We start from the raw sequence: 27,080 nt of genomic DNA, 5'->3' as shown, positions 1-27,080 counted from the left end.
ATCTGAGATATAATAATTCTCTCTGATAGTATATGTATGTGTGGTTCCAATTAGAAAGATTCAACAGAAAAGTAGGTTTCATCCATTACACTTAAGATAGATTCTGTGTTGTAGAGGGTAATGTGGAATCTGAGTAAGACTGCTGTATACTGGAGCCACATCTGTGTAAGAGTCGTTGTTTAATGTTTAAGGTGCTGAGGAAATGGAAGCCAACTCCTCCATCCCTCTGAATGGATCAGAAGTGGTGTTTTATGATTCTACCACCTCCAGAGTTCTATGGATCCTCTCAGTGGTAGTCCTCTCCATAACCTTTGTCCTTGGTGTGCTAGGTAATGGGCTTGTGATTTGGGTGGCTGGGTTCCGGATGGCACACACTGTGACCACCATCTGTTATCTGAACCTAGCCTTGGGTGACTTTTCTTTCATGGCTACTTTACCACTACACATCATTTCAATGGTCATGAAAGGAAAATGGATTTTCGGTTGGTTCCTTTGCAAATTTGTTCACAGCACTGTGCATATAAACCTTTTTGTAAGTGTTTTCCTGATCACTCTCATTGCCATGGATCGTTGTACTTGTGTCCTGCACCCAGTATGGGCTCAGAATCACCGAACTGTGAGTCTAGCCAGGAAAGTGGTTGTTGGAGCTTGGATTCTTTCTCTTTTGCTTACCTTGCCACATTTTCTCTTCTTGACTACAGTGAGAGATCCAAGAGGTGACGTGCACTGTGCATGTAACTTTGAATCTGTGGTTGCAAACCCTGAAGAGCAATTAAAGGTGTCAATTACTGTGAGCACAGCTATAGGAATCATCAGTTTTCTTATTGGCTTCAGTCTACCCATGTCCTTCATTGCCGTCTGCTATGGACTTATGGCTGCTAAGATTTGCAGAAAAGGCTTTCTGAATTCCAGCCGTCCCTTACGTGTTCTCACTGCTGTAGCAATTTCCTTCTTTATGTGTTGGTTCCCTTTTCAACTGATTATTTTTTTAGGTAATATCTGGAGTAAAGAGACACCAGAAAGTATTCACATGTTGGTGAACCCAGCAAGCACACTGGCCTCCTTCAACAGCTGTCTCAATCCAATACTCTATGTCTTTCTTGGTCAAGAATTTAGAGAGAAACTGATACATTCCCTGTCTGCCAGTCTGGAGAGGGCATTGCGAGAAGACTCAGTCCTCAGCAGTGGCAAAAGAAACTTTTCATCATGTCCTGCAGACTCTGATCTCTAGGGAATGATAGCTGCAAGACCAGTGGAATGCTTTCTGTGCTACTCTATTCTCACTTTCTCTCTCATGTTATACCTTGCATGATATTTTTGAATAAATATAAAATCATGATTGTCCTTCAATTTGTAAGAAAGAAACACAAATAAAATTTAGTGTCATTGTCCTTTCAAGAAATTTTCAACTGAGTCTATAGTATGGGATAACACTATGGTGAAAACTAATAAAAAATGTCAAAATTGTACATTCTTGAAAGAATTATACAGCCTAGTACATATTAATTCCATACATTATTATTTTATTATAAAATAAATATTTGATGGCCATGTGGTGCATGATTACAATCCTAGTAGTGACATCTAGAAAGGAGCATCATATAAAGTCCACTTTATATAGAGATTTTGAGAAGTCAAGCAAAACTGAGCCACTAGAGATCAAGTCCAAGATCAGCAAAGAGTTCAACCATGAGGAAGAAAAAATTGTATCATTACTAGAAAATAGGTAAAATTGTTGATAAACATCATATGAATAATAACCATTATCAAAAGGATATATATTATATGTTTTTTGATTCCCTAGATGTATATGGATTTAGAACATTTTATATTTTTTGTGTGTACATGATTGTAACTGTGTAAAAGATATGAAAGTATGTTATAAGTGCTTAAATTATTAAACATTAACATTGACAAAGTTTTATAGAATCAAGGGTGATTCAATACAAGGTAAAAATTGTGTACTTACTAGTTTTGATTGTCAACTAGGCATAATAATAAAACTAATCTGAGAAAAACATCTCTGAAAGGTACTTTCTAATCCTTCTTGCTCATGGGTGCTTCTGCACAAGTTTCTTATGATTATATCAATTAGGTTGGAAAACTTCTGTATCTTGTGTGGCTGAAGACCCAGCATGGATTATGTAAGATTTTACCATTCTAACGGAGTCCTAAAACACATTATTTACAATGTATTCTGCTCTTAAATGTGCAGGTAACATGACAAGTTTTTCCAATTTTTTTTTTATTTGGACTTCCGTAGGTTATAGACTGTAAAGTAGAAATAATATTTTTAAAAGGAGTCCTTTAAATTTTGTTACATTTATCAGGATATTTTACATTACAGCAGCAGGAAAGGACTTTCAAATATAAGTTCATATTAAGATTGTATACTTGCTGTGCCTCCGCTTCCTGTCTCAAATAGAGTTTTACGCATTTGTAATGTTTTATTGGAACAATGTGAAAAAGCTTGGAAACCCTGGGATGGAATAAAACCAATATATGGTTTATGAGAGGAGGATAGTAGGAAAGAAAGTACATATAGAGAAAGGAAATACTAAGAAAGTAAACGGAAAACTGGTGAGGTATATGGGGAAGCATATAAAAGCCTGTAGAAATATAACTTGTAATCCGGTTGAAACAGTTTAACAGTATATTTCTGGATACTACTGCTCCTTCATTAATGAGTAACTAAACAAAACTTTCTTAGTCCAGAATAAAATATGAGACCCAGGTATATCATTACTGGGCATATACACCCAAAATGCCCACTATACTACAGGGACACTTGCTCAATAGCCAGAAACTGGAAACAGCCTACATGTTCCTCAACTGAAGAATTGTTAAAGAAAATGTGGTACACTTACATAATGGAATTCTATTCACCTATTAAAAATCAAAAACATCATGAAATTTTGTGGTCAAATGGATGAAACTTGGAAGATTATCCTAAGAGGCATAGCTTTATCTTTGGAAGGAGATTCACTGAATTTTATCTTGTATATTCTATGAGATACACACACACACACACACACACACACACACACACACACACCAAAGCTTGTCTGTTTTCAGGACATGTGTCCTAACCAGGGACATAGGAGGACTGCCCTTATAAGGGACACCTGAGGTATGCTCAAACCAGAGACATAGGATGCATGACCTAACCAGAGACATCAATGCTTGCCTCCCAGGAGGCCTGTTCCAACTGTGGCCACAGAGCTCTATCTGCCTCCAAGAACGTCTGCTCCAAACTGAGACACCCAGGTCAGTTAACACAAGTGGTACCCAGATGTCAAATGGCCAGTAAATAAAAGATAAGCAAGAGAAAACAATATAATTTGGCACCATCAGAACCCAGTTCTCCTACACAGCAAGTTCTGGAAACCCTAACTCAAATGAAGAGCAATATTTTGACCTAATATCACATCTCATGAAAGTGATAGATATCTTTAAGTAGACACAAATAAATAACTCCCTTAAAGAAAGACAGGAAAACACAAGCAAACAAGTAGAAGAGCTTAAAGAGGAAACAAATAAATCTCTAAAAGAAATACAGGAACATACAATCAAACAGGTGAAGGAATTTAACAAAATGACTGAAAACCTAGAGATGGACATAGAACCAATAAATAAATTACAAATGGATCACCAACAGAAAGAAGAAGCACAAGAGAAAAATCATAGACGTAAAAGATGTCATAGAAGTAGAGGGAGAGAGGGGTCTGGGAGGGGAAGAAGAGAAGGAGGAAAATGGAGGGCCAGTTTAGATACAGGAAGAGATGGGGGAGAAGTCCAGAGGGTCAGGAATTTGGAAGGAGATATGTAGCAGTGGGGGAAAAGGAACTGGAGGTAGCCACTAGAAAGTCCCAGCTGACAGGGACCCAAGACGTTCTCAGGACACATCAGGGAGGCTATTAGCTAAAATACCCAAAAACGGGTAGAGAGAACCTGTAGAGACCATATCCAGTGGACATGTAAAGTTCCTGTTTGAGGAGTAGGGCCAAACACGTGCCTCAAGATTATTAACCCAGAATTTCTCCTCTCAAAAGGAAATGGAGGGACAAAGAGTGGAACAGCAACTGAAGGAAAGGCCATCCAGAGACTGCCCCAGCTAGGGACCCATCCCATCTGTAAAAACCAAACCCAGACACTATTGTGGATGCAAAGAAAAACTTACTGATAGGAGCCTGGTATAGTAGTTCCCTGAGAGGATCCTGCAGAGCCTGACAAGTACAGATGTGAATGTATGCAGCCAAACAAGAGTCTGAGAGTAGGGACCCCAATGGTGAAGTTTGGGTAAGAACTGAAGGAGATGAAGGGGTTTGCAAACCCATAGGAAGAACAACAATATCAATCAACCAGTGTCCCCAAAGCTACCAGGGACTTAATCACCAACCAATCAGTGCACACAGGAGGAACCATGGCCCGAACTGAATATGAAGCAGAGGATTGCCTTATTAGGCATCAATTGGAGGGAAGCTCCTTGGTACTGTAGAGCCTCAATAACCCTGGGTAGTGGAATGCTAGGGTGGGTAGGTTGGTGGGGGAGCACTTTCATAGAGACAGAGTTAAGGGGAGGGCATGGGGGTTTAGGGAGGGTAAACTAGGAAGGAGAATAATATTTGAAATGTAAATAAATGAAATAACCAATAAAATGTAAAAAGATACCATAAAAGATATTTACACATCAATTAAAGAAAATACAAAGTGTAAAAGGTTCTTAAATTAAAACATTTAGGAAATTTGGAGCACAGTGAAAAGTAGGATCAGAAGAGGGTGATGATTCCTCATTCAAAGGGCCAGAAAATATGCTTGACAAAATAATATATGAAAAAAACTTCCCTAACTTAAAGGAAATCATGGGTTCTAATGTACAAGAAACCTACAGAATACCAAATAGATTGGACGATAAAAGAAAATCTTCCCTCCACACAATAATCAAAACAGTAAAAATGTGGAACAAAGAAAGAATACTAAAAGCTGTAAGCGGGAAAGGCGGAGTAACATATGAGGAAGACCCATTAGAACTAAGTCAAACTTCTCAACAAAGACTCTAAAATCCACAAGATACTGGACAGATGTCAAGTAGACCCTAAGAGAAAACAGATGCCGGTCCAGGTTACTATACCCAGAAAACTCAAAATCACCATAGATGGAAAACCAAAATGTTCCATGAGAAAAATTTTTAAACACTGTCCAGCTCTACAGAGGTTGCTAGAAAGAAAATTCCAACATGCAGAGGTTAACTACACCAAAAAAAAAAAAAGGAAAGAAAAAAGAAGATGATCACAAAAGAAAAGAATCTCATACACTAAACACCATCTCTAAAAACAGAATTACAGGAAATAACAATTATTTGTCTGTAATATCTCTCAACAACAATGAGCTCAATTCCTCAATTAAAAGAAACATGCTAATAGCCTGGTTATGTAAACAGCATCCATCATTCTCCTGCATACAAGAAACACAATTAAGCAAAAAGACAGATACTACCTCAGAGTAAAGGGCTGACAAAAGTTTTCCAGTCAATCTGTCCCCAAAACAAGCTGCAGTATGCATTCTAACATCCAATATAATAGACTTTTAACCAAATGAAATAAAAAGAAATGGGGAAGGACACTTCATGTTCATCAAAGAAAAATTTACCCAGATGAAGCCTCAATTCTGAACATCTATGTCATCTAAGGGCAACCTCATTTAGAAACACTCCAAATGCTCAAAACACACATTGAACCTCACACAACAATAGTGGAAAATAGCCATACTGCACTCTTACCAATAGACAAGTTATTTAACCTGGAACTAAACAGACAACAGACTGAACACAGTGAAAATAACAGAAATTAAGGACCAAACTGATTTAACAGTTATCTACAGAACATTTTGGTCCAAAACAATAGAACATACATTCTTCTCACAACCTCATGATACCTTCTACAAAACTGACTGTATATTCAGACACAAAACAAGCCTAAAAAGATATAAGAAGATTGACATAATCCCATGTGTTTTGTCAGATCACCACAGACTAAGACTGACAATTTAAACAATAGCATCAGAAAGCCTGCATATAAATAAGAATTAAACAACACTCTGCTCAATGATAACTTGGTCAGAGAATAAATAAAACATTAAGGACTTTCTAGAATTCAATGAAAATGCACACGCAAACTTATGGGATTTGATGAAACCAGTGTTCAGAGGAAAATTCATAGCACTAAGTGCCTTCAAATAAAATTGTAGAACTTTTATACTAGAGTCTTAACAGCACACATGAAACCTCTAGAACAAAAAGATGTGAACCCACAAAGAGGAGTAGATGGCAGGAAGTAGTCAAATTCAGGGCTAAATCAACCAACTAGAAACAAATAAACAATACAAACAATTATCAATATTTATCCCACTCATCTTACTAGCAAAATAAACTTTTACCCAAAATTAATCAAAAGAGAAAGTGAAACACTCATCAAAAGAAAAATTTTTCAAGATGATATCACAGTTATGACTATCTATGCCCAAGCACACAAACAAACACATTAGTAAAAGAAATATTGCTAAAGGCTAAATCACACATTGAACCCCATACATTAAAAGTAGGGTAATTCAATACTACAATCTCACCAATTTCGAGGTTAGCCACACAAATATAAACAGAGAAACATTTCCAACATTATGAATCAAATGGACCTAATTGATATCTACAGACCTTTTTACCCAATCACTAAAGAATATAACTTATTCGTACCACCACTTTGAACCTTCTCCAAAAATGACCATATACTCAGTCACAGGGTAAGAATAAAGAGATGCAAGAAATTTGAGATGACTACTTGTATCTTATTAGAGCACCATAGGTGAAACCTTGACTTAAACAAGACAGAAAGCAATACAAACACTACAACCTCATGGAAGCTGAACAATGGTCATTTCAATGATTTCTGGTTAAGGGATGGAATAAAGAACTTGCCAGCTTTCTAGAATTAAAAAAAAAGAAGGTACATCCTATCCAAATTTTTGGGACAAAACGAAAGTAGTGCTAAGAATAAAGTTCATAGCATGTAGTGCTCCCTTAAAGAAATTAGAAATTTCTCATACCCGCAATTAAAAAGTATAATAGAAAGTCCTACAAAAAAGTAAGCACACCAAAGAAGAGTAGATGGTAGGAAATAATCAAAAATTAGGGCTGAAATTGATCACTAAAAGACAAAGAAAACAAAACAAATAATCAACAAAACCAAGAGCAGTTTTTTAGAGAAAATAAACAAGGTACAGCAAACCTTAGCCAAAATAAACAAAACACAAAAAGAGACTGTCAGGAGCCAAGAAGCTAAAAATTAGCAGGTAATCTTCCTGAGATGAATTTGCCTTAGATAAAATATCTACAATGTGCCCCAGTCCAATGGGGCATTGAACTGGGATCAGAAGACCTGGAAGAGAGAACTAAAGGACAGGGGACACAAAGAATGAGTGGCTTGTCTATAGTCTGTTCAAACTACTGCTTTTACTTTTTTCACAAAGGGGTTATATGCACATAGAGCAGGACATGGGGAAGGGGATGATGCAGGAGCTTAGGTGTTCAGGGAGATCACAGATATCTTCTAGGACAGGGTATCAGCTGGGAGAAGGTTCAGGGAACAGGTCACTTATGATTCTGTCCCTGACTCACTTGTCCTTATCTAAGTTAGTACTATCCACCAAGGCTACCCAAGGTCTGTGACTATCCACAAGACCGATGACTACTTGTTCTTTCTCAGGCTTCCAAATTTCCACCAAAGCTGTCTATTTACAATAACTTATAGCTATCTGTTTCAGTGTTTTTCCACAGAGACCCAAGACTTTGTGTTAGCAGGCTGACTTAGGCCTATTGTGGATTTTAGGCCTTCAGTGTATAAGCAAAGTTGCCCCTGAAATCTCCTCCCTTCTCCAAGTATAGAAGAACCATGGCGATTCCAATCTTGCAAAGACAGGTATAGAGGCCTGACCTCCAGTAATTAACGGGTACCTTGTAATGTCTCTGGTCCTCCTGATGTTGTTCAGTGAGGCGTGAGGGTTATACTCATCCTGATGTCTTTTTCCTGGAGAGAGGATTTTTTTATTGGATGTTTTATTTACATTTCTTATGTTGTCCCCTTACCCCAACCCCCACCCACCCAGGAACCCCCTATCCCCTCACCCCTCCTCCTTCTTCTCTGTGGATGTAAGAGAGGGGATATTTTTAACATCAACCCCTATGCAGTCAGGCTTGTCCCCCAGGGAACACAGAAAGATACTTTTAATTTTTTATTTATATTCCCTTGTAGTGCTTAGCCTCACAGTCTAAGCAGGAATTTAGATCGTCAGTCAGAGGGGGTTCTGGGTGGTTGAAAATGGATTTTTACACTGGATGGTTTTAGCTCTTTTCCCAGAGATCAAATGACCAGAGGTGTGTGTTCATTTCTGGTCTTCAATTCTATTCCAGTGATCTACCTGGCTGTCTCTGTTCCAATACAATGCATTTTTTTTTATCACTATTGCTCTGTAGTACAGCTTGAGGTCAGGGATGGTGATTTCCCCAGAAGTTCTTTTATTGTTTAAAATAGTTTTCATCATCCTGGGTTTTTGGTTAATCCAAGTGAATTTGCAAATTTCTCTTTCTAACACTATGAAGACTGAATTGGAATTTTGATAGGGATTGCATTGAATTTGTAGATTGCTTTTGGCAAGATGGACATTTTTACTATATCAGTCCTACCAATTCAAGATCATGGGAGATCTTTCCATCTTCTAAGACCCTCTTTGATATCTTTCTTCAGAGACCTGAAGTTCTTGTCATACAGATCTTTCACTTATTGGTTAGAGTAGCACCAAGATATTTTATAATATTTGTGACTATTGTGAAGAGTGTCAGTTTCCTAATTTCTTTCTCAGTCTGTTTATCCTTTGAGTAGAGGAAGGCTACTGATTTGTTTGAGTTAATTTTATATCCATCCACTTTACTGAAGTTGATTATCTGGTGTAGGAGTTCTCTGATGGAACTTTGGGGGTCACTTAAGTATACTACCATATCATCTGCAAAAGGTGATATTTTGACTTCTTTCTTTACAATCTATAACTCTTCGACCTCCCTCTGTTGTCTAATTGTTCTGACTAAGACTTTGAGTACTATATTGAATAGATAGGGAAAGAGTGGGCAGCTTTATCCAGTACCCGATTTTAGTGTGACTGCTTCAAGTTCCACTTCATTTAGTTTGATGTTGGCTACTGATTGGCTGTGTATTGCTTTTACTATGGGCCTTGAAATCTTGATCTTCCAATACTTTTAGCATGAAGGGCTGTTGAACTTTGTCATAGATTTTTCAGCATGTAATGAGATATGTACTTTCATAGCAAACTTAACAGACAGCAGAGAAGTTAAGGTGGCCCTGGCAAAAGTCCCACTTGAAGATGATGAAATCAACATCTGTTCCAGAATTCTACCAAGTAAAGTTATTTCCTCCACATTTTCATCCAGGACAGGTTCAGAGCAGCTGATCCCAGGTGGTGCAGCCTCACAGACTCTTTAAGTTAAACCTTCATTTTTCTAGCCGCAGATGTTCCCACAGAGCCTGTACAGTGAATGTAGCATCCAGCTCTCCCAGGACTTGGCCAGTACCCCAATTATCTTGGGATATCCAAGAAATCATTGCCACTAGACACTACCCCATACAGGGAGTCAGCTAAAGAAATCAATACCTTAATTCCTGCAAGAGAGGGGTAGTAGTTGTTAGTTGTTCCATTTCTGGGCCTTAATAGTGGTTGCATTTTTTAGGTGGTTTTGGTCTGGAGGAAAACATATTCTGAGATCTCTTTTTCTCCATCTTCCCTCTATCCTACTTTTCTCTTGTGTAGAATTAGGGGATAAAACTGGGTAAAGTATAAGGTGAAAGAGAAAAGAAGAGTAGGATATAATAGCTCTATAAAAGGGAAAAGAAATGTGGATTATCCTATCTCCTTTTATGCTGGAATGGATTTAAACAGGGCACATCTTAGGACACAGATGTAAAGACTGATCATCTATGGTCTTCTAGCTCTCTAACTATACTGAATGCTTGCTGATGACTTCTGTAGACTTAAGAGTCTTTTGCTCATTCTGTGGCTGAAAACTGCTGGCTTCTTTTCTTCTTAAAAAATCTTTGTGCTCTATTAAATGTAACTTTATTTTATTGTTCTGTACTTTATTAAGTGCTGAAAATTAAAGTTTTACTACTGTTCTTTTCTTAATTATATGTCGAAAACTTAACTTTTTATTACTGTTCTGTGCTAAAAAGTGAACATTTTCTTATTTGTGCCTAAGAAAACACTAATATCTGGCAATTAACACATACTGATTAGTAATGGTAATTCAGTAAAGGATTTATTGCTAGTGTTCTTTTTTTCTGGTCAGCTTGTTCAGTTAACTTATTGTGAACCATAAAGGAAGTAAAAGAAAAGAATCAAAATGATTTGTACAGGCAAATATGCAGAGAGACATATATACTCATACAACCACTCTCTCTCTCTGTGGCCAACCTTCTGTCACAGTCAACTCCACAAAAATTTATGCATGCTTACACACACACACACACACACACACACACAGACATATATGTATATATCTATATAAATTTGCATGGATAGATGGATAGATGGGACAAAGCTCCCCAAGCCAAATCATCCAATCAAAATTTGTATTTATTTTTCTCTGTCCTTTTCATACCTTCTAAGACAAAAATGTTCTTTAGAAAATTACCCAAAGATAAAATTTTACACAACATGGGAGTTACAGAAAGATATTGATATTAAGATCAAAGTACTGTTTCATTTTATATGGTTGTTATGACCTCAAAGCAACAGTTTTTATATGATCTTGCCTTACAATAGTGCAAATCCGTGTCTTTATCTTTGGATCTAAATGTTTTTCTTTGAACACAAATTTTTCCAAAATCTATTTCTCTTTTTGGTGTAGTCATGAAGTCTCATTGTATTTCTTATAATGAAGACTTTACTTACTATTATGAAGAGTGAGAATATTCTATTCTTGATTCGAAATTTATTACATCATTCTAGCAAATCAGCTAAGACCATCTTTTAAAACTTTCATCCTGAAATTAACTGAACCAAAACAGAAGTTACATAGAATTATTAATTCATCTAAACATTGTTAATTCATGATCAATTGGTTGAGCTAATGGCCAAAGGTTAATATATTAATTTAATAATTATAGGCAATGTGTATCAACAATATTTTATAGATACCTCTGTGTCTTTACTATTAAGCCACAAATAGGATCTTTCAAATTCCCTGCAATATATTATTTTTGAGTGGATATTCCTGAAATGTTTATAGTTTGTTCATTTCTTTTTTGATGTACTTGGGGTACTCTGATATAACATGTGGGAAGGAGCCTAAATTGTTTTCATATAAAAAGTTTCTTGCTTCATATTTTTATCCAATTCATCCCAAGAGGAATTCAACCCCGATATCTGGCTATTTGTACCATAGTGTGAAACTGTAGTGCCTTTGGCTAGTAAAGGATAGGAGTAAACTTTTAGTCTAAGTTATTTTTAATTTGAATAGAAGGCCTCAGATGTAGAGCCTAAGAGGAATAGGTTAAAAATTCCCAGTAGAAGGGAAGGAGACAACAGAAAAATTTAGGAATAATTAGTGTGACAGTCTCACTCATGATCAAAGTTAAAAACAAGCATAGTCACAAAAACATGACCTCAGCATATATGTGTTAGATGCTGTGTGGTCTCTATCAAGCAAACCAATGTATCAATAAGATGTTCTACTTGGTTTTTATTTCCTGGTTCTTACAAATTCCCAAATTTGTCTCCACAATTATCACAGTGAATACCAGTCTGTGCTTTTACAAGACCCCTGAAGATTTTCACCATGAAGGAGATGTCAAAATAGGTGCCTTTTTTCCTATTCATACTTACTACTCTCCAAACAAAGTTCCACATCCATCTATACCCTACACATATATAGACAATTATGTACAGTAAGTACAATCATTCATTTTAATGTTTAGAATTCTTATAACTTAGTGGGTGTCATCATTAAAATATACAAATACTTTGCTTTTCTTTAATGTAACAACTCTTTAGATATTCTAAAATCTATTCTTTCTATTCTATGTATTATGATTTTTGCCACGTTTTCTCTCTCATGTGGAATGAAATGGTATATTTGAGCTTATTCATTTTAGTTTCCTCATTTGGTTAATAAAGTATGCATCTTATTAATGTTATACCAGAATGTCAGAATAGTTTTCAGTATTTTTTCCTCAACAATAAATAATTAAATCTCAACCTGACCTTGTTGCTCATATTCTGGGTGTGTTCTTGTGATTATTTCACTAAAAGTGGTAAGTCCTGAGTGTTATGCTACTTGATAGAAGAGACTGTGTTTTGGTACATGAAGCTGATTCCAAACTTACTATGTCACAATTAGAAGTTGTGAATATTTTTGTGCTGCACAGATATTTCATCTATCTCATGTTTCTTTTATAAATGCTTGTTTGCTGATGTAATTTTTATTCTCTGCTTTCTAGTGTTTATGTATTTATGCTGTTTGTAGTATTTTCATTTTCATTGCCGTATTTACCAAGACAAGACTATGAGAGGGTCATCTTTTGACTGTTTTCTTAGCCTGTGTGAAATATTCCAGAGGGATTAATAGTATCAGACAGGACTTTATGAATTAGAGAGAAATATTCCTGTATGTTTTCTAATAAAGGAGATAAGATGTTTTTATCCCAATCAGACCTTCCAATCCCATGAAGATCATCTTATATCAGTACTTATCCAGAAAGTAAGGCATTAACTTTAAGAGCATCAGCACTTAGAAATCCCTTTAAACACATAAAGAAACCTTTTGGGAGTTAATAAGTGAAAAATAACCAAAAGAAAACAGGTATGAATGTAAATTATGCTCAGTGTGACAATATTATATGTTTTGTAAAATCATAGTGAGATGTTAATAATTACATCAAACATAGTGGAGGAGAAAGCAAGGATTCTGTTTATTTTAGAGAAACATATATTGTCTCAGAAAAACAATCACAAAATTTTCTCAAATTCTTATAAGATAGAGAAATTTTGGATGTTGGGGAGTCTCTCCTATTTTATCATAATTAATGCTTCTGTAGCTTCATTATTCCTGTATCCTTTAGTCTCAGCAATTCGGGCACCAATATGCTTTCATTATATTGTGCAGCTCTAATCCCCTCACTGAAAAGTTTACAGTTTTTGTTCTGTGACCATTAGTGTTTGGCTCCTTCATTATAAATAAATATATTTTCCCTGTCACAAATACTTAACTTGTCTTTATGTAAGAAAAGATTAGATTCCTGACAGAAATGTATTGACATTTATTATAAAATATTAACAATATTATATCATACAATTCATTCACTAAGTATAATTTTTCACATAGAATTGACCACAAAAAGGCATACATACTGCAATGCTGAAAACATTTTTATCTTTCTTACTTAATCCTTATTTGTTAGGGAATTTTCTTTTTTTTCACATAAAAAAATAGGTTTAATACAGGTGATTGATTCATCTCATAAAGAATTTTACAGGCACTCAGGGCACTGGGCAGCTGGGTGTGCAATGAGTAACAAGGTCCCATCATCCATCTCACCACCAGCCCTGACACACCAACTATCACCCAGCAAAATGGGGCTTCAAGCCACTCTGAGGAATAGGAGCTGATTAACAAAGAACAATGTTGCTCTGGGGTAGAGTGGGATTTAGTGCAAACAATTCTCTGCAACAAGCAAACAGCAGCGGGGTCCACTGGGAAGGCACCTCATCTGCTATCCTGGGAGGCAGACAGACTTCCTCCATGAGCCCTCTTGCTAGACCAATGGCGATAGCTGGCTACAAGTTAAAAAGCTAGGTCAATGGTCCTACGTTTTTGTTCTCTGTTTGGGTTTCTTACGTTTCTCATCAATGGAATACAATTGGTTTTCTTGGCAGGGTAAGGTCAAAGGAGCCACCCCCATGCCCAGATTGTGGGGTGACAATTTGGGGTGAAGCATGTGTTAGCAGGATATGCTCACTGTCCTGCCCTCGGAGTTACTACTGAAACCATTTCACTTGCCACCCAGGTCCTTGTCACCAGTGAGAGCCATATCCTACCCCTGACGGAGGCCAAAGGTGGTCAGGTGCTCCATCTTTTATCTCACAAATCAGGCCTAACAGCATTTGGGAAAGGTGCAGCTAGCCCATCCAGTCGGCCCATGGGGCTGGTAAATACCACTGAAGGAGTACAGTTTGCTCCTATTTTCCAAGGGTCTGGCCAAGACTTTGGGAGGCTGCTGGAGGGCTCATCCCTCAGAGACAGTAAAAACTCCTCCCAGTGTTAAGCGGAAGTGTTGTTCTAGGCTCTCTCGGTTTGTAGAGCTCCAGCCTGGCTTGACACACAGACCTGCTTGGGGTGTGGACCAGCCCCTCCTCTGGAGGCCAAGCCTTGGTGCCTGTGCTCCCAGGGACCGGCCAATCCCGTACATGCTGTCTTCCTAGACTGCACCTATGCAAACCACGGTGACTCTGTGGCCTGACTCAGGGTTCAAGACTGATACAGCCACTTGTGACAGCAGAGAGTGGTCCATGAGCTTAGGACCACTCAAAGTGGGCGCAGTTAGTGGCAGTAGTGTGCCTGCTTGTATAGCCAGATGAGTCCCTGAGGCTACAGCCAGTACAGGGTACATAAAGAGGCTGTGCAGGACAAACACACCCCTTTGTGTCCCACTGGTTGGGCCTGATGTTAGTGAGAATGTCACACAGAAGGTCTCAAGGTGCAGAAGAGACATGGGCCACCCACTGAACAACCTGAAAACATACAGGCAACCCAAGGCAAGAGGCTAAAGGGGATATCACATCTGGGAAAGTACACAGGAAGGATAGCACAGAAGACAACAGGGAGACTGTGTGGTGTCTCATTACAGAGTAGTCTCAGCCCTTTTCTTCCCTCAATGGAAGTGTGTGCTTCAGGCCTTACCTCTGGGATGGGGGAGAAAAAAAAGCCCCTACCAGCCCCACCCTCCAAGGAAAGAAGCTTGATATGGCCCAATCAAGAGCCCCATGGAGGCCGGGCCCTCACATGTCCACAAAGAACATGAAGCACCAGCCCAGCCCCCCCGACCAGCAGCATGGTCACATGGATGCAGCTCGTTCATGAGGCGGAAGTCCACATGCCTGCGCCCCAGCAGTAGCAGCAGCACTGACAGCTTGAGCTGGAAGCGCAGCAGCACAGGCACACCCAGGTACTGCCGGCAGAAGAGCGGGACCAGCCGGCCCCAGAGGGCCGCTGTGAACAGGCTGCAGCTGAAGTAGAGCAGGAAGCGGATAAAGCCATAGAGCTATCGGGTCTTGACATACACATCGAAGTTGTTGTACTTGGTGCAAACCAGGTGAGAGGTTCTCACTGGTCCATAGGCTGCGTTCAGGCAGGTGGTGTGTAGGCCGTGGAAGGAGTGCACCCGCAGCGGGATGGGCGTGACCTGCATCGGGCCGGGCTGCAGTGCTATTTTGCAGTGGTGGTGCAGTGCCCAGGTGGCTAGCATAGGTATCATCAGCATCTAGGAGCCCTCAGCTGAGCCTTGGGGGAGGTGTTGGCCCGGTGCCCTCTCCATGGCGGTGCCAGTGTCCGGAACCATGTGGCAGGCTGACGGTGCTGGGGACCAGGCCTGCGGTTGAGCTTGTGCCCGGAATTTTCTAAGCATTTTAACTAGATGATTTCTTATCTCTGTCTGTGATTCTTATTCAGTATATGTTTGTAAGTATAAATGTTTTTTTTTACTATCATATTTACAAACAAATAAGAGGACTGTCATATTCTGGTATACTAGCATTTTCAAAGTAACATTTTCTAAATAATTATTTTTTTTGATCTATTGTATAGGACATGTAAGAATTGAATATTTATTGTATAGAGTTTTCCTGTTGAATATAGAATAATTTTAGAAGGAAACTGGCTTTTTATTGACACATTAATAGTATAGTCTTTTCAAATTTATTATCATATATAACATTTTGCGTGTGCACATACTTTTGATACAGTTCACATTTTCAGGTGAAAGATAAATTTCTAGAACAAATTTTCTCACCTGGCAATAAGTGTCTTGAGATCAAATTCAGGCCTCTAAGCCAGTATCCTATAGTGGCTAAGCCAATTTATTAAGCAACATGTTCAGGCCTTTTATTGATTTTTCTAGTATGCTTCCAAATCCAATTGAAAATTTCCTCTCTGTATGAGAGTAAATTGTTACTCTCATATCAATTTAAATATGACATGAAATTTCATCCAATTGGTTTTTATCAACCAAATATTCATTTCTTCTATTTGTAGCTTTATAAAGTTGGCATATATCAAGAACATATCCCTTGACAGTATAAATAGTATTTATGAATCATCATCAGCATTTTTTCATAATAAATAAAAAGCTATTATCTGGACAGTTATTTTAAAATATTTTTCATGATATTTTATTTATATTTCATATGTTATATTCATTGCTCAAATTATAGGAATTTATACTACAGCTACAAGTTTTCAATATTTATTCTTTGATATTACTAAAAAATGTATCATTTTGAAATCCAGGAATATTTAATTATAAACATTTATACATCCATCCAAATCAAGAGTACATTTGTTTGAAAAATGAAGAACCTAGAAAATATTACATTCCCAATTTTCTAGATTTCTTTTGTAGATAATGAAATCCTGGGTTGTTTATGTCTATCTTATACATATTTTCAGTGAATGTGGTTGTAATCTTAACTATATTCTGACATTCACCTTGTCATTTCATTGATATCCTCTTTCTTTGTATTTCAGCAGTATGTTTTTTTTTTCAGCAGTATGACGACAGACTGGATCATGAGTCCTCACAAATTTCCTTCATGGCCTTTCTTTTATTTATGTTAACTCTAAAATCCTTTCCTTATCGTTTTCCCTATCACTTCCTTTGCCTACATTCACTCCCAGTTTATGCTTTTCATTGTCACTCAGGTTTTGTTTGTTAGCTTTTTATCAGTATGTTTTGTAAGTAAGATATAATATGGGGAGATATTTTTGAGCAAAACCAGAAATGCCAATACAATCAGCTCATAAAATACATAGCAAACTTTCTGGTATAAGGGTGTTTGGCAAAGTATCAATGAGGTATGGACTGATGACTCTTGTTTTTCAGCGTAGTAAGGGTTAGTTTACCATTCACCTTATATAAATGTTTCCATCCAACTTAAACATTCACATTCAGTAATAATTCATACATGTATAGACTGATTAAACTAAATAAAATTAATTCCATGCTCAAATAATATAAATTAAATAATAATATGTTCACTGTGTTTTATTGCAATTACATAAGTAAATAGAGAATATTTTCTAATATGTTAAAAAAGTTTTATACTATAAAAAAGTCATACAAGTCATTTCTCAGATATTTGATATTTCCAAGTGATTTGTCTAATATTTTGTTGCAACTATCATATTTCTTGAAATATCAATTCTGATTTATCATTAAATATTATTCTGATTTAGTTTTTTTCTGAGTACATACAATCTTAAATTTTAATGTTGAACTACATTTTCACTTTCTCAACATTTTTACATGGCCCAAACCCCACTAATTTGAGTAACACCTAAAACATGTAAGAATTTTACATATATTAATCATAATGAATTTTGATCCAGTCTCTGAGATACCAGATTCAAAATCTCTGAGGAAAGAAATGCTAAAAGGTAATCAGAGTACAATATATTTTTTAATACTATTATTTCATGTTCCTTGGCTGTGGCCATTATCTTTAATATTAACTTCCCTTTCTTTTTCTCTGGTTCTTTCTTTGGATGTTTTCTAGAATCTATGCGATTTTTTGTGATGCTGAGAGTACCTCTATTTTATTTAAGTGTGTCTTTCTTATCAAATGGCTGTTGTCCATCATGTATTCTTCCTGCTAGCCTGATTAACATTCATTTGCACCAATGTTTTCCTCTAGGCAGGTATTCAACTTGAAAGCCCACTATCAGTTGGTATTTTTCTGATAAACTCTAACAAAATTCTTTTCAGTCTTTAAAAACCTATATAGCCTGTGTAATTTTATTTATATATAGACTTTCATTTGGTGGTAGATAAGCATTTTATGTATTCTTTCCTTTGGAAGAATATTCCACCTTTGCAGACTACATCAGGCATACCCTAGTTAGAATATGGGTATGTGGGTATGTGGATGTGTTTGTGGTGTGTGTGTGTGTGTGTGAATGCAAGTGTGTGATATTATGTCATTCTTGCCTTTTATGAATTAAGAAAGAGAAAGGAGATTTATAAGATTTTGCATAGATCAAAGGAAAGGGGAAATGATGCAATTGTGTCATAATGACAAGAAAAGAATAAACAAAAACAATTGAAATTTTCAAAATCTATTTGTGATATACCATGTTTTTCAAAATCAGGTACCCAATAGAGAATGATCAAATACGTTTTATTCACGTTCTTCCTATCTTTGTTCTGTGATTGGAGACATTCAGCTCCTCTGCTGTCTTTAGTATTCAGGACATAAAAGTGATTGTAACTTAATTAATTGTTATAAAATTGTTAAAAATCCTTTATATTTCATATATTTGTATTTATTTGAAAATACAGTATTTGTCAATGATAAAATGATATTAATTCTATTTCTCAAAACTCAATATTCAACTACCAATTCTTTTCAAGTGAATAATATTATTTTATTTATTCATTATTTTTCTGCTTTTCTTTAAAAATAATAATTTTCACTAATTTTTGAAAATTTCTTTTTAATATCAAAGAACTTTCTTAACTATTTAATGCAAACTTAAATTAATTTTTAAAAATGTGCATGCATGTTAACAGAGCATTATAATAAGTCTCAACAGTAAACACAATTAGATATCATAAGCAAAGACCATAAATAACAACTGCGAGATTGTCAACTTTACATTTTATGTTTCAGTAGCTCTATTGATTCCCATCATATTAACATTATTAAGATTATTGTGCTTCTATTTATTTATTTATTTATTTATTTATTTATTTATTTATATGGGTATGTTTGTGTGTGTGTGTGTGTGTGTATGTGTGTGTATGTATCAGTATTTGATCATGTAGATTTGGAGTTTTGGATAGTTTTGTGCTAATATGACGTCTGGGAATAAAGAACACTCTAAATTGCTGAACCAGTTCTCCTCTCCCACCACACAATTATTTCTTACAAATATTATTCAATATATTTACACATATATGCAATTCAGTATATTAATCATATTATTCTAAGCTTCAACCCTTCTGACTCAACCATTTCTGCTAGTAACTCTCTACCAACACAGTTTTAACTTTAATACTTTTCTCTTCAATAAATTATACTTTTTGTTGCCCAAGTTCTCTTGATTCTGAAGCATTCCATAATCATATGTGTCTAGTACGAATCAGATTATTGTTGAATGCTGATTCCTCCTCCAGCAGTTATCAAGTTGTAATACAGTTATGCTTTGAGTAAAAGTATCCCTCATAGACTCATATGTTTGAATGTTTTTGCCATACTCAGCAGTACATTTAAGGACATCATTTTGCTTGAGTATGAGTGGCTTTGCTGTTAAGTGTGCTTTAGAAGTCTAAGAAGCTTAAGTTTATACAGGGTCTTAACCTCTACTGCCTACAGAATAAATATTAGTACTTTCATCTCCATCTCTAAGACCAGGTCTGCCTGCACATTGCCAAACTTCCAACCATGATTAAATGGGTAATACCTATGAAACTGTAAGCCTGCCCAATTAAATATTTTCTCTTATAACAGTTATAAGGAATTTTGTGTCTCTTCACAGCAATAAAACCCAATGAACACAAAAATGTAAACCAGGGACATGAGCTTTATAGTGATAGGCAAGGTTTTCTGTTTGAAGGAATAATGCGTGTGGATTTGGTTGAGGAAATCAGTGAACTGCATTAAGTGCTGTTTAATGAGCCATTCTAGGAGGAATACCGAAACGGTGTTACTGGGTATTAGTTGAACTCTTTGTTCCTGACAAATGTGGTTTCAAAGGAGATGAATGTTAGCATGTTTTGTATAGAGTATGCTTGTTATATTTGGGCAAATACTATTGCTGATTTTTTGCCTTGTTAAAAAGTCTCCCTGAAGCTAATGTGAAGAAATATGGATTAAATCCTTTGGCAGAGGAAATCTCAACAGTCTCGTATTGGCTCTGTTGTGTAGTTATTATTGTCCACATTATGGAGATGTCTAATGAAAATAAAGAAGCTGAAGGAGAAAATTACAAATTGAACATTTCTGTGCTGAATGTACAAGTACAGAGTTTGGGGAGAAAAAAAGGAATAAGAGTTAGAATGCAACTAAATCCTGTGTTCAAATAGATAAACAGAGTAACTGAAAGCTTGTTGGTAAATGGAAAGGATTCTCAGAAGAGAACCTGAACTTTGGACTGTAAACACAATGAGGATGTTTTAAATTATGGGAACTTTTAAAGATGAACACAATAGGACTTCCGGTCTGGGCCCGAGCATAGAGCAGGTCACAGGCGGCAGCTCTGTACCCAACCCCAGAAAACAGAGAAAGAGGGACTCTCAGGAGGTTGAACTCAGGCAGCATCCCAGGTAAAAATGAATCACCATGATGTCTGCTGTTAGAAGTTCTAATCCAGATGCTGGCCTCTGAAACTTATACTACTCAGACCTTTGAAGGGCCACTGACAAGAATATCAAACAGCTAGAGATTGACATCACTAATCTGAAGAAATCTCTCGTTTTGCTGTCTGAAGAGACCTCCTAAAATTGCAAAGATGTTTGTTTGTTTGTTTGTTTGTTTTTGTCTTTTTTTTATTGGATGTTTTATTTACATTTCCTATGTTGTCCCCTTACCCCATCACCCACCCACCCCGGAACCCCCAATCCCCTCACCCCTCCTCCTTCTTCTCTGTGGATGTAACCTCTATCTACTCCCCCCAATCCCACCTCCCCACCCTCAAAATTCCCACCCCCTGGGGCATCCAGCCTTCATGAGGTCAAGGTTCTCTTCTTCCGCCTATGCCCAGCAGGGCCCTCCACTCTTACATATTCAGTTGAAGTCCTGGATCCCCCCCCAAGTGCTCCCAGGCTGGTGGTTTAGACCCTGGGAGCTGTGGTTGGTTGGTATTATTGTTCTCCCCATGGTGCCGCAAATCCTTTCAGCTCCTTCAGTCTTCACTCTAATTCCTCCATTGGGAACTCCATGATCAGTTCAATGGCTAGTTGTGAGCATCTGCCTCTGAATATGTCAGACTCTTGAAGGCCTCTGAGGAGACATCCATATCAGGCTCTTATCAGCATGCACTTCCTGACTTCCACATCAGCATCTACCTTTGGTGACTGCACATGGGATGGATACTCAGGTGGAAAGGTCTTCAGACGGCCCCTCCTTCAGTTTTTGTCCCTCGCTTTGTCTCCATATTTGCTCCCTTGGGTATTTTGTTGCTCCTTCTAAGAAGGACCGAATCACCCCCACTTGGTTTTCCTTCTTTATGGACTTCATGTGGCCTGTGAGTTGCATCTTGGGCATTTCAAGGTTCTGGGCTAATATCTAATAATCAGTGAGTGAATAACATGTGTGTTCTTTTGTGATTGGCTTACCTCACTCAGGATGATAATTTCTAGTTCCATCCATTTACCTAGGAACCTCTCGAATTCATTGTTTTTAATAGCTGAATAATACTCCATTGTGTAAATATACCACATTTTTTGAATCCATTCCTCAGTTGAAGGACATCTGGGTTCTTTCCAGCTCCTGGCTATTATAAATAAGGCTGCTATGAACATAGTTGAGCATATGTCCTTATTATATGTTCGAGCATCTTCTGTGTATATGCCTAGGAGTGGTATAGCTGGATCCTCGGGTAATGCTATGTCCAATTTTCTGAGGAACCGCCAGACTGATTTCCAAAGTGGTTGCACCATCTTGCAGTCCCACCAACAATGGAGGAGTGTTCCTCTTTCTCCACACCCTCGCCAGCATCTACTATCACCTGAGTTCTTAATCTTAGCCATTCTGACTGGTGTGAGATGGAATCTCAGGGTTGTTTTGATTTGCATTTCCCTGACGACTAAGGATGCTGAGCATTTCTTTAGGTGCTTCTCGGCCATTCGAGTTTTTTCTGTTGAAAATTCTTTGTTAAGCTCTATACCCCATTTTTTAATAGGGTAATTTGGTTGTCTGGAGTCTAATTTCTTGAGTTCTTTGTATATATTGGATATTAGCCCTCTATCAGATGAAGGATTGGTAAAGATCTTTTCCCAATTTGTTGGTTGTCGTTTTGTCCTATTGACAGTGTTCTTTGCCTTACAGAAACTTTGCAATTTTATGAAGTCCCATTTGTCAATTCTCGATCTTAGAGCATATGCCATTGGAGTTCTGTTCAGGAACTTTTCCCCTGTGCCCAAGTATTCGAGGCTTTTCCCCACCTTCTCTTCTATTAGTTTCAGTGTATCTGGTTTTATGTGGAGGTCCTTTATCCACTTAGATTTGAGCTTTGTACAAGCGGATAAGAATGGATCAATTTTCATTCTTCTACATGTTGTCCTCCAGTTGAACCAGCACCATTTGTTGAAAATGCTGTCCTTTTTCCACTGGACAGTTTTAGCTCCTTTGTCAAAGATCAAGTGAGTGTGGGTTCATTTCTGGGTCTTCAATTCTATTCCATTGATCTTCCTGCCTGTCTCTGTACCAATACCAGGTAGTTTTTATCACTATTGCTCTGTAGTACAGCTTGAGGTCAGGGATGGTGATTCCTCCAGAAGTTCTTTTATTGTTGAGAATAGTTTTCGCTATCCTGGGTTTTTTGTTATTCCATATGAATTTGAGAATTTCCTTTTCTAACTCTGTGAAGAATTGAGTTGGAATTTCAGTCGGGATTGCATTGAATCTGTAGATTGCTTTTGGCAAGATGGCCAGTTTTATTATATTAATCCTGCCAATCCATGAGCATGGGAGATCTTTCCATCTTCTGAGATATTTTTCAATTTCTTTCTTCAGAGACTTGAAGTTCTTGTCATACAGGTCTTTCACTTGCTTGGTTAGATTCACACCAAGGTATTTTATATTATTTGCAACTATTGGGAAGGGTGTCATTTCCCTAATTTCTTTTTCAGTCTGTTTATCTTTCATGTAGAGGAAGGCTACTGATTTGTTTGAGTTGATTTTATAACCAGCCACTTTGCTGAAGTTGTTTATCAGGTTTAGGAGTTCTCTGGTGGAAGTTTGGGGGTCACTTAAGTATACTATCATATCATCTGCAAATAGCGATATTTTGACTTCTTCCTTTCCTATTTGTATCCCTTTGACTTCTTTTTGCTGTCTAATTGCTCTGGCTAGGACTTCCAGTACTATATTGAATAGGTAGGGGGAGAGTGGGCAACCTTGTCTAGTCCCTGATCTTAGTGGGATTGCTTCAAGTTTCTCTCCATTTAGCTTGATGTTGGCTACTGGTTTGCTGTAAATTGCTTTTACTATGTTTAGGTAGGGGCCTTGAATTCCTGATCTTTCCAAGACTTTTATCATGAAGGGATGTTGAATTTTGTCAAATGCTTTCTCAGCATCTAGTGAGATGATCATGTGGTTTTTTCCTTTAAGTTTGTTTATATAGTGGATTACATTGATGGATTTCCGAATATTGAACCATCCCTGCATTCCTGGAATAAAACCTACTTGATCATGATGGATGATTGTTTTGATGTGGTCTTGGATTCGGTTTGCTAGAATTTTATTGAGTATTTTTGCATCGATGTTCATAAGGGAGATTGGTCTGAAGATCTCTTTCTTTGTCGGGTCCTTGTGGGGTTTGGGTATGAGTGTAATTGTAGCTTCATAGAACGAATTGGGTAGTGTTCCTTCTGTCTCTATTTTGTGGAATGGTTTGAAGAGAATTGGTATTAGGTCTTCCTTGAAGGTCTGATAGAATTCAGCACTAAAACCATCTGGTCCTGGGCTTTTTTTAGTGGGGAGGCATTTGATGACTGCTGCTATTTCCTGAGGGGTTATGGGACTATTTAGATGGTTTATCTGCTCCTGGTTTAACTTCAGTACCTGGCATCTGTCTAGGAAATTGTCCATTTCATCCAGGTTTTCCAGTTTTGTTGAGTATAGGCCTTTGTAGTAGGATCTGATGATTTTTTTAATTTCTTCAGTTTCTGTTGTTATGTCTCCCTTTTCAGTTCTGATTTTATTAATTTGGATACTGTCTCTGTGCCCTCTGGTTAATCTGGCTAAGGGTTTATCTATCTTGTTGATTTTCTCAAAGAACCAACTCCTGGTTTTATTGATACTTTGTATTGTTCTTTCTGTTTCTATTTGGTTGATTTCAGCCCTGAGTTTGATTATTTCCTGCCTTCTACTCCTCCTGGGTGTATTTGCTTCTTTTTGTTCTAGAGCTTTTAGTTGTGCAGTCAACTTGTTAGTGTGTGCTCTTTCCAGTTTCTTTTTGTAGGCACTTAGAGCTATGAGCTTTCCTCTTAGCACTGCCTTCATGGAGTCCCACAAGTTTTGGTATGATGTGTCCTCATTTTCATTGAATTCTAAAAAGTCTTTAATTTCTTTCTTTATTTCTTCCTTGACCAAGTCATCATTGAGTAGAGAGTTGTTCAGTTTCCATGTGCACGTGGGTTTTCCATTGGTTTTGTCATTATTAAAGACCAGTCTTAGTCTGTGGTGATCTGATAAGATGCAAGGGATTATTTCAATCTTTTTGTATCTGTAGAGGCTTGTTTTGTGACCAATTATATGGTCTATTTTGGAGAAGGTACCATGATGTGCTGAGAAAAAGGTATATTCTTTTGTTTTAGGATGAAATGTTCTATAGATGTCTGTTAAGTCCATTTGGTTCATAACTTCTGTTAATTTCAAAGTGTCTCTGTTAAGTTTCTGTTTCCATGATCTGTCCATTGCTGAGAGTGGGGTGTTGAAATCCCCCACTATTATTGTGTGAGGTGTAATGTGTGTTTTGAGCTTTAGTAAAGTTTCTTTTATGTATGTAGGTGCCCTTGCATTTGGAGCATAGATGTTCAGAACTGAGAGTTCACCTTGGTAGATTTTTCCTTTGATGAGTATGAAGTGTCCTTCCTTATCTTTTTTGATTAATTTTGGATGAAAGTCGATTTTATTTGATATTAGAATGGCTACTCCAGCTTGTTTCTTGGGACCATTGGCTTGAAAAATTGTTTTCCACCCTTTTATTCTGAGGTAGTGTCTGTCTTTGTCACTGAGGTGCATTTCTTGTATGCAGCAAAATTCTGGGTCTTGTTTGTGTATCCAGTCTGATATTGTGCGTCTTTTTATTGGGGAATTGAGACCATTGATGTTAAGAGATATTAAGGAAAAATGATTGTGGCTTCCTGTTATTTTTGTTATTAGAGGTAAAGTTATGTTTGTATCTTCTTTTGGGGTTGTTGGAAGATTACTTACTTGCTTTTTCTAGGTTGTAGTTTCCCTCCTTGTGTTGGCATTTTCCATCAATTATCCTTTGAAGTGCTGGGTTTGTGGGAAGATATTGTGCAAATTTGGTTTTGTCATGGAATATCTTGGTTTCACCATCTATAGTGATTGAGAGTTTTGCTGGGTATAGTAATCTGGGCTGGCAATTGTGTTCTCTTAGGGTCCGTATGATGTCAGTCCAGGCTCTTCTGGCTTTTATAGTCTCTGGTGAGAAGTCTGGTGTAATTCTTATAGGTCTGCCTTTATATGTTACTTGACCTTTTCCCCTTACTGCTTTTAGTATTTTTTCTTTGTTTTGTGCATCTGATGTTTTGATTATTATGTGACGGGAGGTATTTCTTTTCTGGTCTAGTCTATTTGGTGTTCTGTAGGCTTCTTGTATGTTTATGGGCATCTTGTTCTTTAGGTTAGGGAAGTTTTCCTCAATAATTTTGTTGAAGATATTTACTGGCCCTTTAAGTTGGGAATCTTCATTCTCATCTATACCTATTATCCTTAGGTTTGGTCTTCTCATTGTGTCCTGGATTTCCTGGATGTTTTGAGTTAGGAGTTTTTTGCATTTTGCATTTTCTTTGACAACTGTGTCAATATTTTCCACCGTATCTTCTGCATTTGAGATTCTCTCTTCTATCTCTTGTATTCGGTTGGTGATGCTTGCGTCTGTGACTCCTGATCTCTTTCTTAGGTTTTCTATCTCCATGGTTGTCTCCATTTGAACTTTCTTTATTGTTTCTATTTCTAGTTTCAGATCCTGAATATTTTTGTTTAATTCCTTCTTTGTGTTTTCTTCCATTTCTTTAAGGGATTTCTGTGATTCCTCTTTAAGGGCTTCTATCTGTTTACTTGTACTCTCCTGTATTTCTTTAAGGGAGTTACTTAATTCCTTCTTATAATCCTCTATCATCATCATGAGAAGTGATTTTAATTCTGAATCCTGCTTTTCAGGTGTGACGGGGTGTTCAGGGCTTGCTATATTGGGAGAACTGGGCACTGATGATGCCAAGAAACTTTGGTTTCCATTGCTTATGTTCTTGCGCTTGCCTTTCGCCATCTGGTTAACTCTAGTGGTACCTGCCCTCACTGTGTAAAACTGGAGTCTGTATTTCCAGTTATCTTGCTTATTGCAGAGCTCCTCAGAGTCCAGAGGTCTCTGTGGTCTTATGCTCCTAATCTCCTGGGTGGAAGAACTCCTGGGACTCAGGCCACCTCTTGGATCTGGAAATCCTTCTGCTCTGAGTGCAGTGGGTCCTCGATGACTCAGGATTCAGTTTCAGCTGCTCTGAGTGCAGTGGCTCCAGCTGCTCTGAGTGCAGTGGCTCCTGAATGACTCAGGATTCAGTTTCTCAACAGGACAGGAGCAGACCGACTCTGTGTCTGCTCCAGCCCAGAGGACCAGGCAGGGGCAGAAGGGAAGTGGAATTCCGGAGGGGTGGGGTTTGGGTAGCTGCTGTGCCCTGGATGTCCCTGGCTCCCTGATGTATCTCTGGGGCTTAGGGAGTGAGATGGAGTTCTTACCAGCTGCTCTGAGTGCAGTGGCTCCTGGATGACTCAGGATTCAGTTT

General features: G+C 37.5%; 2 protein-coding genes and 1 pseudogene across 2 annotated transcripts in view; 2 read left to right on the top strand and 1 right to left on the bottom strand.

Annotated features, from left to right (window-relative positions):
* Nucleotides 1-202: 202 nt before the first annotated feature.
* On the top strand, nucleotides 203-1,231 carry LOC114637341 (formyl peptide receptor-related sequence 3). Its single transcript, XM_028785572.1, has one exon. It carries the CDS (start codon nucleotides 203-205, stop codon nucleotides 1,229-1,231), a length of 1,029 nt encoding a protein of 342 aa, XP_028641405.1.
* A 10,553-nt stretch (nucleotides 1,232-11,784) lies between these two features.
* LOC114637333 (vomeronasal type-2 receptor 116-like) overlaps nucleotides 11,785-27,080 on the top strand; it is a 42,371-nt gene continuing 27,075 nt past the window's right edge. The window contains exon 1 of the mRNA XM_028785567.1: nucleotides 11,785-12,000. Within this exon, the coding sequence (XP_028641400.1) occupies nucleotides 11,785-12,000 (216 nt within the window). The remainder of the gene's footprint in view (nucleotides 12,001-27,080) is intronic.
* LOC114637334 lies at nucleotides 15,115-15,524 on the bottom strand (annotated as a pseudogene).

This window comes from Grammomys surdaster, unplaced genomic scaffold (genome assembly GCF_004785775.1).
Source record: "Grammomys surdaster isolate TR1022 unplaced genomic scaffold, NIH_TR_1.0 125276, whole genome shotgun sequence".
Lineage (NCBI taxonomy): Eukaryota > Metazoa > Chordata > Mammalia > Rodentia > Muridae > Grammomys > Grammomys surdaster.
Note: the sequence above shows the minus strand (reverse complement) of the source record. Positions and strands in the feature narration are given on the sequence as shown.

Bases quoted from the DNA above. Each gene is read 5' to 3' on its own strand.
- LOC114637341 (XM_028785572.1), top strand. From the start codon at position 203: ATGGAAGCCAACTCCTCCATCCCTCTGAATGGATCAGAAGTGGTGTTT.